This window comes from Dermacentor andersoni, chromosome 1 (assembly GCF_023375885.2).
Source record: "Dermacentor andersoni chromosome 1, qqDerAnde1_hic_scaffold, whole genome shotgun sequence".
Classification (NCBI taxonomy): Eukaryota; Metazoa; Arthropoda; class Arachnida; order Ixodida; family Ixodidae; genus Dermacentor; species Dermacentor andersoni.
The window spans coordinates 60061096-60073694 of NC_092814.1; the positions used below are offsets into that span (position 1 = coordinate 60061096).

Below are 12599 nucleotides of genomic sequence, written 5' to 3' on the forward strand. Positions count from 1 at the left end.
ACGTTTACACTGATACGTTAGAAGTGTACCCTATTCATACGCTGACGCTTGTAACACAGCTAAGATATTCGCCCACCCTAGTGGAAACATGCTGTATTAGGATAGTAGTGAAGACAAATGCCGCAGTTTCCACAGCATGCCTGCCATGCGTTTTTATATCACTGGCAGCTAAGCGTGCCCATCTGTTTCTGTCCCCTCAAAGTGAACATGGCTACGTTATTGCTGCAAAGTTGCCAATATTAACAATATTATTCATTACTGATACGGAAGAAACTGTTTCAATGCACGTAATGTACTCACATGAAAAAAAAAAAATTGCGTTCGGCTTGCTCCGCCGGCCGCCATTTTTGTTTTGGTGTCCCGCTCTATGTACAGCGTCAGCTGCCTATTTGTTGGCCTGTTGTCACCCCGCAGCAAACGCGGGATGATAAAATTTTTTTTTCTTTTTGCGGGAAATTTAACTCGCGCAATGAACGCACCCCTGAATTTGCGTCAATTTTTTTTACAAAAAAGTGCGATCATTATGCGAGTAAATACGGTATATGATGCATGGACATGTTTACCTTATTGTGTGTGGACACGAGTGACAAAGCATTGGCTCGAACAAAGTTTATGAGCATGTTGAATGGTACACAAGTATCTTTTCTCTGCGTGTACTGTCGAATCTCGATAATTCAGACTTTAAGGAGCCCGAACATTTTTTCAATTAAACGAAGTTCGAATTTAAGGAGGCTCATTGAACGGAGGACTTGCATGCAGTGCTGTTGTGCGGCACATGTGCACTGCGATAGCACACGAGTAACGAGTTTTCGAAGTGTGGCTTCACAGCAGCGCAGCGTATGCTGTGGTGACCATGAAGCCACACTTGTAGACAAAAATTTTTGCTTCTGTGAAGCTGCACCTCAAGGCGAAATTCGCAGCCCAGACTGTAGCCAAAAAAATTTTTTTGAATTTTTTTGCCAAAATATGGTGCTTGCAATGGGAAGAAGACAGCAGGAGTTAGTGCCGCCAGGTTGGAGCTGCCGTGCGAGTTTGCGCTGCTGAGAACATTGTCGGCAGCGTGGTACGTTGAAATTACTGTTGCAAATACTTGTGCATTTGAATTACGGGGCATTTTTGCACATTGAAATGCACGAACTTTTGACAGGACGATAGCGTCAGCTTGAATACACTGGAAATTTGAATTAAAGGGTGATGCTACTCGAAACATTTTTTTTTATTATTTGTACTAGATTTGAAGATATTGCCATAGTTCTTTATGTAGATTTCAAGTATGCCATTTGTTTTGCTGAAGCTGCTATGTTTTTTAGTTATGTCCTACACAACTGCAAAATATATTAATCTTCACAGGCACTTTCTTGTGTATAAAATTTTCAAAAAGCATCGTGCTGTAGCTTTTTTAGCTTGTCGTAGACCGCAAAGTGCTGGTATCTATCCAAACAGCATGTGCAATTACTGGAACTATGCAAGAATAATTCGGACACTTCAACTTTTTTCACTATCCCTTAATACAATATAATAATCGTTGTACTTACTATAACCTTGTACTTTTGCAACTACTGCCCAGAGATGTCTTAAAGTAGATATCAGCATTCTACATATCCTGAAGAATATGACTGCCAAATTTCATTAGTATAAGACATTTATAAGTGCAGAAGGTTATTCTCATGGTATTGTGAAATAAATTGGTTGAAATTTACTAATCTTTTTTTGCATTGTACCACTAATTATACATGCTGGTTGGATAGATATTGGCACTTGGCAGTCTACAAAGAGCTAAACAAGCTACAGCACAATGCTTTTTGTGAAAATTTAATAAACAAGAAAGTGCCCTCAAAGATCAGTATATTTTGTCATTTTGTAGGACGTAACTCAAGAAATGTAACAGCTGGACAAAAACTTGACATATTCGAAATCTGCTTGAACTCTCCGATTGACTCAGTTTTCAAACCTCTAGTGAAAATAATTTTTTTTTGAGTAGCATCTCTCCTTAACGAGATTTCATTGCGCGTACTTAATTGAGAGAAGATATTGCAATCTCCTCATGCATGTGCAACTAAATATAGTCACTTTTCTTGTACTGGAACTCGGAACAGCAGAAAAACAAATGCCATTACGTAGCTCACCATAAGGGAATGCATGAATAATCGGTCTTCTTGTCTGAGGGTGACTGCTCCGAGGCTTATCTTATTCGAGGCTCATGCGGCTGTTTTAAAAGATATCGCTCATTTTCCACACTACTTGAGCTTATGTAAGCATTGCCATACTTGTTCTGAAGATTGTTCACAATTTTTGTAGCTGAAATTTTGTTTCTATAACCAGAAGTTCTTTCACCATGCATTGATGAAATGAGATGTGGACTGCCTAGTGTACCTGTGGATATATGTTGGTGCCATATGACAATACTCAATTGCTCTAAAGAAAACACCACAAAGTGGAACCCCAATTATGACTTTCTCGGAACCATGTGAAAGCATTGTATAACCTGGGCGTTGTATAATCCAAACAACAAAAATTGTCTATAATACTCCGTGGTTTTGCATGAAAGAGTTGCGAGGAGTATCAATCTAAGATAAGGGTAATAGTCTCCAGGACTTGTAAACCAGTACTGCAAAAAAGGTTAAGGCAAAAAGAATACTACATTGCAGGTGCTAATCACGCTTTTTCAAGAAATTTAGCATACCGTGTACCATGTTTCGTGCCCGCCGGCATGCTAAAGCATTCTTTTCTCATTTACAGACTTTCAAAAATCAGTAAATTTCTTGTAGACTCTCCCTTTTAGCCATGCAGCAAGAGCTGTCTTTCAAGGGCCGCAACATTCTCAAGGGGGTCACCTACTCCATCTACTCCTGCACAGATGAATATCCGAATGTTGTCGATGCTATGCAGCACATCTGTGAAAGTAGCACAGTGTGTCAAGTAGGCACGTAGCCAGCAGTGTCAGCATAGGATGACCGCCACGAAACGAAAAACCGAGTGACAGGAAGTCTTGTGTATTTGCAGTAAACAAAGCTCCAAACTGTGTGTGTAAACACGCAAATCTGATACAATCTGCATGCCTTCTGATGGCTAAGTGGCTCCATCCATGCATTTGGGTTTTCCATACATGCCAGGGCGGTATTCTTGGGCGATAACTTTCACAGATGGTTTCACATTTGTGAGGCTGTATAAAGCAAAACAAAGCCCAACAATGACGATGGTCAGTGAGACAAGACAATTTCGTGGCTGGCACCGCACTGGTAATAAATCCTGAACACTGGGTTTCCACTGTGCCTCGAAACACCTGTTCTGGTGCACTTTCAGATTTAAGTGCTGAAAAATGTATTATTACTTGCACTGCTCAGAACTCTGTAGTAAATGTGCATTACTTAAATCTGATTAACTTGGGACCTCCACCTGTGTATGAATATTCTTCCACTTTTGCATATTATGCAAAGAGAAATTGATGACATGCGTTGGGGCCAAGCTTTCTAAATGAGCTGCTCGGGTTTATTCAATCTGCAGCTCACCAGTGGAGTCCGTGCTTTTTTATGCGATCACCACTTTGCACAACTTGTTGCTGCATCAAGAAGGCTCAAAAATGGCTGTTCGGCTTGCTGGTGGTCTTCAAAAAATGGTGTCCCTTCTTCAGAGAAACAATGTCAAGTTTTTGGCCATTGTCACAGACTGCTTGCAGATTCTTGCCTATGGAAACCAAGAAAGCAAGGTAAAGTTTTTCTCCTGCAAAGTATGCTTGCAGTCAGTGTACACATTGCCTTTATGAAAAGGAGCATGTGAGCGAATGGCCTGTGATCTACTGTGGCTGCTCATGTGCCGCCACCACGCAGTTCCAGAAAGTTTGAAAAGGGATAGCAGCAACTTTAGACGCCACTTTGAGCTTTCTTTACTCAGCAGTGGCTTGACGTTCATAAATCTTCTAGTGGCTGATAGCTGCCTCTTGTAACTGTCGTGTGCAATTTGGGCTCGCGAGTTCCTTTTTGCAAAGACGCTGAGTGAATGTTTGGTTTATGTGCTGCATGAAACCTTGTGACGGGAACATGTTATATTTAGTTGAAGTGTGCTTAAGTGATTGAAGTAGTCCAAAAAGTGTTGAGACTTTGAATATTTTGTGAGCATTTTGCTTCTATTATAAAGCATGGCTCATGTTTGGGTGCATGCTCTCTGTGCAGCTGATCATTCTGGCCAGTGGTGGACCAGCAGAATTGGTCCGCATTATGCGTTCCTACACCTATGAAAAACTTCTTTGGACCACTTCAAGGGTGCTCAAGGTGTTGTCCGTGTGTTCTAGCAACAAGCCGGCCATTGTTGAAGCAGGTACATAACTGCTTATTATTTTTTTTATCCTTGTGGCAGTTGTGACAGGCTTGCCACTTACACCATTCTGACAGCAAATTTTGGCACGCAGTTAAGCATGTAACTGGCACACAGCTCTGAAATGAAAGTTAAAATTTATATTTAGAACTGAAAAGTTCATTAGCTAGTGGTTTAAAATATTTTAAATTCAGAGAATGCAAAAATGCTTTTGAGAGAACTGCTGGACCAATTTGAATGAAATTTGTTGCATTTGAAAAAGTTAGATACTAGTGACTTGTAAGTGACTAGGATTTAGTGCCTGAAATTTTTAGAAAAATTTCTGAAAATTGGTATGTTTGAAAAAAAAAAAAAGCATGAACTTTACAAATCAGTAACTCTGCATGAAAAATGGATATTGCAGTTCTATGAGCATCAGTGATTAGAGCATCTAAACTGGACGAAGTAGTTATATGAATTTCCAGCTTACATGAAATGGTCCGTATTTATGAAGCTGTTGCAGAAAATCCACTCACAAATTAATGGTATATTTCAGAGTTGGTGTGTAATACATTAATTTTGACTGTTTTAGATGTGTAAATGAATGCAGTTTCCCGAATTGTGAAAGAGTACTCTTATTCATTTGAACTCTCTTAATTTGAGCTTCCCGTTTATGTGAACTGATGCTGTGTACTTGTCAAAATTGTTTATTTTATTGTGAAAAAACAGCTGGTAATTCGAATGCGTAAGCGTTTGCGATGGTTAATTCAAACATATTGCTCTGCCGACCATGCTTTCAGCAGCGCGAACTCTCACGGCGGTGCCTCTGACCCATTAGTCTCTTATTGAAAGTACAATGCAGTCCACTTATAACGATATCGAGAAAGACGAAAAATATTATTGTTATAACCGATGATCGCTATATCTGGGCTGCAGTTATTAAAAAAAATAAACGCGGAACATACCTTTGCAGCTCCGAACTCTAATTCGCTACTTGCTCTAAAGAATAGAAGATGTAGAAAGTAGGCCGTGAAAAACAAACTATTTCTAGCGCCAATGACCGTGTCAAGGGTTAGGCGCGCCGAAATAGTCCGAAATCTGCACTTGCTTTTGCGGCAGCTTCAGCTTCACAACCGCGGTGTGCATGGATTCCAGCTGCTGCTCGAACACTGGCGGCAATCCTTTAGCATGCGTAAAATCAATTAAGGAGTCGATTGACGACGGTGCACTTTGCGTGGACATCGAGGTCGGGGTCAAGGAGCCACTGTCAATCTCGTTGTCACTGTCGCTGCCACCATCGCACAACTTTGCCGTCTGTCGAGACAGCACATCTTCAGCGATCGCCTCGTTGGTGACCTCATCGCAGAACGAGGCAGCACTGTATGCAGTCAAAAACTCCTCTTTCGACGCACCACCTGTGTCACCAGTAGGAACGAGCTCCCAGAGCTCGGTTGTCAGCGGCTTCCATCGTGTTGGTCTCAGTGGGTTGGGGAAGTTCGTCCTTACGCACAAAGCCCGCCTTTTTGGAGCAATTGGTGATGAACCACTTGTAAAGCGCCTCTTCAACATCTGCGTACAAAGAGTCTCTAACCCTTTTCCGCTGATCGGCATGGCCGCTGCTAGCTCCTTCCTTCACCATCGCGGTGCTCCCGGTTTTCAAGATGGTTGACATCGTTAACTGGGCGAGCTCATACTTCTTCACAAGGGCGCTCACCTTGAAGCCGCATCGAGAGTCCTGCAAAATATCCATCTTCGTGTCAAGCGACACAGCTTTGCGCTTTGTCGGCGCCATCTTCGAACTGGGTTGAACCGTTGTTTGCACGCTGCTTCGGTGGCGTCAACCTGCTATCGCGAGAGAGAGAGACGCGGGACGGGCGCCACCGCGCTGCTTTGCTTGTCGCTTTTTTTTTTTCTTTCTCTCTCTTTCGGAGCGACTGTGGCCGACGCGCATGAAGCAGCTAGCGCCATCTTGTGGCGCGCTGCGCGGTAATGGCGGCAGATACAAACTTACGGAGGTAAACATCGCCTCGTCTCGACATGTTCATTTCAGGGAACTAAGCAACGCAAATGTTACGATTATTTGGCACGGAAAACGCTGTCCAGACGGCAAAATTTTCGTCGTTATATCAGTTATGCGGTGAATAACCTATTATAAATGTTTTCCCCATAGACCTAATGCATAAAATGACACTCTCGTGTCGACCCATCGTTATAACCGATATATCGTTATATATGGTATCGTTATAAGTGGACTGCACTGTACTGTATTTTGGCACACGAAAAATTCGAAAATTTTGTATAGAGCAGAGGTGTTGGGTTTTTGCCTTGAGGTGTGGCTTCACAGCAGCGAAAGTTTTGCCTAGAAGTGTGGCTTTGCGGCAGCATGCGCCGTGCTGCCGTGAAAGGACAGTTTCGGTACTCGTTACTAGTGTTATCTCAGTGCCCATGTGGTAACTAACACAACGCTGCATCCAAGTTCTCCATTCAGTGAGCTTCCTTTAAGTCGTACTAATTTTCAGGTGCCTCAAGTCCGAATTATCGAGATTTGGGGTTCGAAAGTTGGTACTAGTACTTAAAATGTTTTCGATTTATAATTGAAAAGAAATATGATGGGCAATGTAAAAAAAAAAGGCGGCTTCATATGAATGTTGTGACTGCACAAATTTTTTCTATTTGTTTCGCATATTTGTATTCAACTGAGAATATTTGAATGCCTAGTTTTTGAATTGAATAGGAATAAAATATAATACCGTATTTACTCGCATAATGATCGCACTTTTCTGTAAAAAAAAATGACACAAATTCAGGGGTGCAATCATTACGCAGGTTAAATTTCCCGCGCAAAAAAATGTTTTTTTTTTTTCATCCTGCATTTGCTGTGAAATGACAAGCAGGCGGCTGGCGGAGCAAGCTTAACGTGCCTAACGCGATTATGTTTCTTCTTGCGAGTTTATTATGCGCATTGAAACAGTTTCTTCCGTATCAGTAATGAATAATATTGGTTAAAAGGTAAACAAAAACCCGGGGCACTTCGCCGACCACATAAAGACTTAAAAGAAAAGAAGACGTTTCGGCTCCCACACGGGAGCCTTGTTCACAGGTAAAATTTTTTTTTTTTATTTTACCTGTGAACAAGGCTCCCGTGTGGGAGCCGAAACGTCTTCTTTTCTTTTAAGTCTTTATTTGGTCGGCGAAGTGCCCCGGGTTTTTGTTTACCTTTTAACCATGTTTCATCCCGACCAGACGGGCTTCCGTCAAACACTGAACTTCAATGAATAATATTGTTAATATCTGTAAGTTTGCGACAATAACAATGCCATGTCCACTTTGAGGGGACAGAAACAGAGATGGGCGCGCTGTGGGAGATACGGGGTTCTCCTCCGTACTCTTGGGACAAAGGAACGACAACACAGTAGTGCAAACAATCACAAGGGCATTTATTGCACCTTTCATAGATCAATGCCTGCTAGCCGAGTTGCTATCCCCAAAACATGCCGATGGGCGCGCGACAAATCTAGAAGGCCCGACTTACCGCGACCGCATTGCGAGCGAATATATTCGCCCCATGCTGGATCCCAACGCCTGGTCGTTCGCGTGTACAGTCACGCGAATGGTGGCACGTTCGAAGGCGGCCACGCGAGACAGTCTCGCAGAAGCATCCGACGGCGCCCGCACGGACGTCCGCGCCCGCCGACGACCTCGAACCAAAGAGAGCAAGCGCCTTCTCTTTCGGCGCCCAAGTAACCCCGCAGCAGCGCGACAGTCGCGCCATCTCTCGCACCGCGCTTGTACCACTCCGACCGCCAGGCCAAGCGAGCCGTGCGGGAAAACAGCATATCAGGGGATGCGCTATGCGGGAAAAACATCAGGGGACGCGCGAGAGTCGCGCATCCCCACATCCCCCCAACCTTAAATCACTTCTTATTCCGGCGAAACATGTCACACGGTCTAACATTAACCCGTGCTTCGCGAACAAGGTGGTACATGCAACAGTGGCCGCGCCGGGGAGTAGTCGGTACGAGCAAGTGTCGCTCGCGCCGACGCGCCCTGCTGCCAAGAGCCGCCGAGGGTTGTGAGCTGGATGCAGGAGGCCGCCGAAGTCGCCGCGCCGAACTGGCCACAGCATCACCATCGCCCGGGGTGGCTCGATCGTAGTCCGGGGCAGCAGCGCAGACGATGTGCAGGTGACGGCAAACCAGGGGTGACTCCAATCACGCTGCGTAAACTCAACACACTCGGCAAACACTAAAGTAGTGCAAGGGAGAGGAATTCTGCATGCGCATCGCCCACGTGGTACGATGTTGAACTCGGCTAGCAAAAGATCGGGCAGCTACTCAGATGCTAAGTTCACGTGAACGAAGCTCGCTTCCTTGAGCCGAACGAGTAATTTCAATTCGTGTGAGGCTAAATAGAATGAGGGAAGCAAATTGCAACGCCTCAACGCCACGGTCCACCAGGTTGTGTCCCTCCACGTGCGACAGGCAGCTTCGTAAAGCCTTAGGCCTAAATCGTCGCTACCATGACAACAACCGGCATCCAAAAACACCCAAAATGGGCGCAAAACAGGCAGCCGCGAGGAGACGTTAGCTCTGTGAGGTGGTCCTACTCCGCTCGGTGCACACAGCATCAGAGTTGACGGCGCCCACCGTCCCAGACGGTGTCGGAGCGCCCAGTGCCAGGCCGCAATACCAGTCAGCCCGTAGTGGCACCCGTGGCCCGCGGCCACCCGGCTCCCAGAGCCGCGACTTCATCCGAGTCAAAGAGATAGAAGAAGCTATTTACATAAGAAATTCGGACCACCCACGAGGCTTCCGTACTCACTCGCTTCAGGCTTGCCACTGCTCCGCGGGCGCTCAGCCTCGCTCTCCCAGGATGCAGACCACGTGGCTCTCGTACCAACGAATTCCATTAAAGAAAAACACTTGCGAAAAGGCTTAGCATGTTGACATGTTCAAACACACTACAGCCACCGCCGCCTCGCTCAAGAAAGCACGCCGCCGACGCTAGCGATCAAAATCCACGCTAGGCCTACGCTTCGGTTCAAACAAAGGTCTTGAACGAAGCAACACTGTTAAAATTATCGTCCGATGCTCCAAGAGGTCCACGTTGGGCAGCCAGATGTGGGAGATACGGGGTTCTCCTCCGTACTCTTGGGACAAAGGAACGACAACACAGTAGTGCAAACAATCACAAGGGCATTTATTGCACCTTTCATAGATCAATGCCTGCTAGCCGAGTTGCTATCCCCAAAACATGCCGATGGGCGCGCGACAAATCTAGGAGGTCCGACTTACCGCGACCGCATTGCGAGCGAATATATTCGCCCCATGCTGGATCCCAACGCCTGGTCGTTCGCGTGTACAGTCACGCGAATGGTGGCACGTTCGAAGGCGGCCACGCGAGACAGTCTTGCAGAAGCATCCGACGGCGCCCGCACGGACGTCCGCGCCCGCCGACGACCTCGAACCAAAGAGAGCAAGCGCCTTCCCTTTCGGCGCCCAAGTAACCCCGCAGCAGCGCGACAGTCGCGCCATCTCTCGCACCGCGCTTGTACCACTCCGACCGCCAGGCCACGCGAGCCGTGCGGGAAAACAGCATATCAGGGGATGCGCTATGCGGGAAAAACATCAGGGGACGCGCGAGAGTCGCGCATCCCCACATCGCTTAGCTGCCAGTGACATAGAAACACATGACGGGCTTGCTGCGGAAACTGCGACATTTGTCTTCACTGCTATCCTAATCCTAATAAGGGTTTCCACTAAGGGTGAGCGAATATCTTAGCTGCGTTATAAGCGTCGGTGTGTGAATAGGGTACACTTCTAACATACCAGTGTAAACGCGGCAACTATTGTTGCCGCTCGCGATTTGATGCATGCCCACGAGTGCAGACCAGAAGAATCCAAAGGCGCCCTTTATGTTGATGTTGACCAAAACCATTATGAAGCCTACAAATAATAAAGCCGAGGCAAGTTTGGTTGAAGCTTTTCTTTTTTGTCATGGAAGTGCGGAAAGTGATGAGAGGAATGAAATGGGGCATCTGCTTAATAAGAATGTTGGGTGCATGCAGACCACTTGGTGTGTCTCTAAGAGTCGTTTGCGTAGCATTCGACAGATGGTAAGCGCGATCATCAATAGCTAGACTTGGCACACAACATATCGTTGCGAAAAGTTCAGGGTGCGATCATTACACGGGAAAGAAAAAAAAAAGAATTTTGGCAACAAAATTCGGGGGTGCGATCATTACACGAGTGCAATCATTATACGAGTAAATACGGTACTCAATATTATGCAGAAATATTGAATCTTCGCACAGCCCTAGTTATAGTGAAGTAATTTCGGGGCCACCCCTTCAGTTGCGTTATAGTGAGGTTTTAGGGTATACTGTGCAAAAGTTTGTTTTTGGTAGCAGTGTGCGAATATTTGAAACTTTGAATATTTGATTCAAATCTGTTAGTATTCATTTGATTCGTAAGACACTTCTACAATGAGAAATAGTAGAACCCTCAGAAATTGCTGCTGCCGGTTCTTTAGGTCAGCTTCATCTAATCCAGTGCAGTGTGCTGCTGCGTATTCGTCACCCCACACTTCATGCAAGCAAGAGTGGGCGAACACCGCCAGCACAGCCCACAAGGAATTGTTGTGGCTAGAGGAGCTCGGCCCGAGTGAGGGAAGGAAGCCAACGCTTGTGCTACGATCTCATTGAAGCGCGTAACCACTTTGGGTGGCGGCTTTCGCTGGTCAGTGAATATCGAGAAAGTAGGTTGTAGGCGAACAGCCAGTTTTTAGGTGCCGGGCGGCCGTCGCTGAGTGGCAGACACCGAAAGTTTGTTGCTTTTTCACTCCATGAAGGTTGGCCTTGTGGCGAAGCGTACTCTGTATTGCAGTGATGCATATTGAATGTAAGAACAGAGCACTGTCACTGGGCCCTTAACGGTGCTTCTGGCAACTTGACACTATCAGATGAAGTACCCAAACTATGCTGTCTCATCATGCATGTGGACAAGACCACCTGCCAGGTGGAAACCTCTGTGTCTTCTATTAATCTGGCTAAGTGCCTAAAAAGACTGTTTCCAGATCACAAATTTGACGAAGTAACAGGCTTAGTAATGTTTTTAGATCCTTGTTATAAAGTAGTTGAGTACCATCAGGATGCCTCAATGGCAAACTAGATTGAAAACCTGGCTTAAGAAGCAACGAGGATTGCCAGTATTCATTTAAGTACCTCAAAATACCCCTGTTCCGTGGTTTTACATGAGGCATGGTAAAGCACGCATAGAAACAACTCAACAACAGGAAAGAAATGCTAATCACAATAGAAAATAACTATGAATAACAAGTACAAACAGTTCGTAAATGCAACACATATAAAGTAAAATAAACGTGCATATGTGTAATATTTACTGCAACAATACCTTGTATATATGTTTAGCACAGAACAGCCTTGTATATATTTAGCGCAGTAAAATCAAAAAGAAAACAAAAATTCACTTGATGTATACATATAAAGATTTCGATGTAGTGCATTACAATATGGAAAGAGTGAGCAAAGCATAACACTGTTTCATAATGTCCACCAGAACCGCTTTAAATTTATCAGCATCGGTGTTGTTTACAGCATCTATAGGTAACTTGTTCCAATTTTTTGCTGTTTGGATGAAAGATGAATTAAAATGCACAGATGTGTGGGCATGTGAAGGATGAACAGCTGTTTGGCGACTGATGCGAAGCAATACAGTCAACGACCGGTTTTTCGGACCCTCTAGGGAACATAAAAACGTCCGAAAATTCAGGCAGTCCGAAAAAATGAATGCATGCGAAAAACGCACCCTTTTTATTTTTTTCTCAGATCTAGAGGTAAAGGGCGAAGTAACAGGCTTCCGAAACCCTGCCACAGCATCAGTGAAGTGGCTATAAAAAGAGGCGTTCAAAAACTCTGTATGCAGCCGACTGCCGGTTTATTATGTACATGTGCATCGTCCGGCAGGCGGTGTTATTGCTGCAGTGGCTTGAAGAACTTGTTCATTGTTGTTTTGACGGCGTTCCGGTTGCATGCGATCATATTCGCCTCGATCTGAGCAAGGGTCATGTCAGCACTGTACACCGATGAAAGAGTCAACAGTGCTCACGTCAACTCGGCGCCTGTAGGTGGCGCAGGCATTGGCTCCTCATTTTCAACATCGGAGTCTTCTGAATCCCCCACAACCCGACGGACTATTTCCTCGTCAGTCAGTTCTGCGCGGAAGTCGAGCTCGTTGTCAGCGTCAACAAACTGTTCAAAAAGTTATTTCCGTGGGTATGGAAACCCCAGC

At 45.2% G+C, this 12599-nt stretch overlaps 1 protein-coding gene across 2 annotated transcripts in view; it reads left to right on the forward strand.

Moving 5' to 3' along the window:
* arm (armadillo) overlaps nucleotides 1-12599 on the forward strand; it is a 65493-nt gene that overhangs the window by 8087 nt on the left and 44807 nt on the right. For both annotated transcript variants that reach the window (XR_008608557.2, XM_050193570.3), the window contains exons 7-8: nucleotides 3505-3706; nucleotides 4170-4314. Coding sequence is in view for 1 of the 2 variants with exons in the window: in XM_050193570.3 (XP_050049527.1) it covers nucleotides 3505-3706; nucleotides 4170-4314 (347 nt within the window). In the remaining variant the exon portion in view is untranslated. The remainder of the gene's footprint in view (nucleotides 1-3504; nucleotides 3707-4169; nucleotides 4315-12599) is intronic.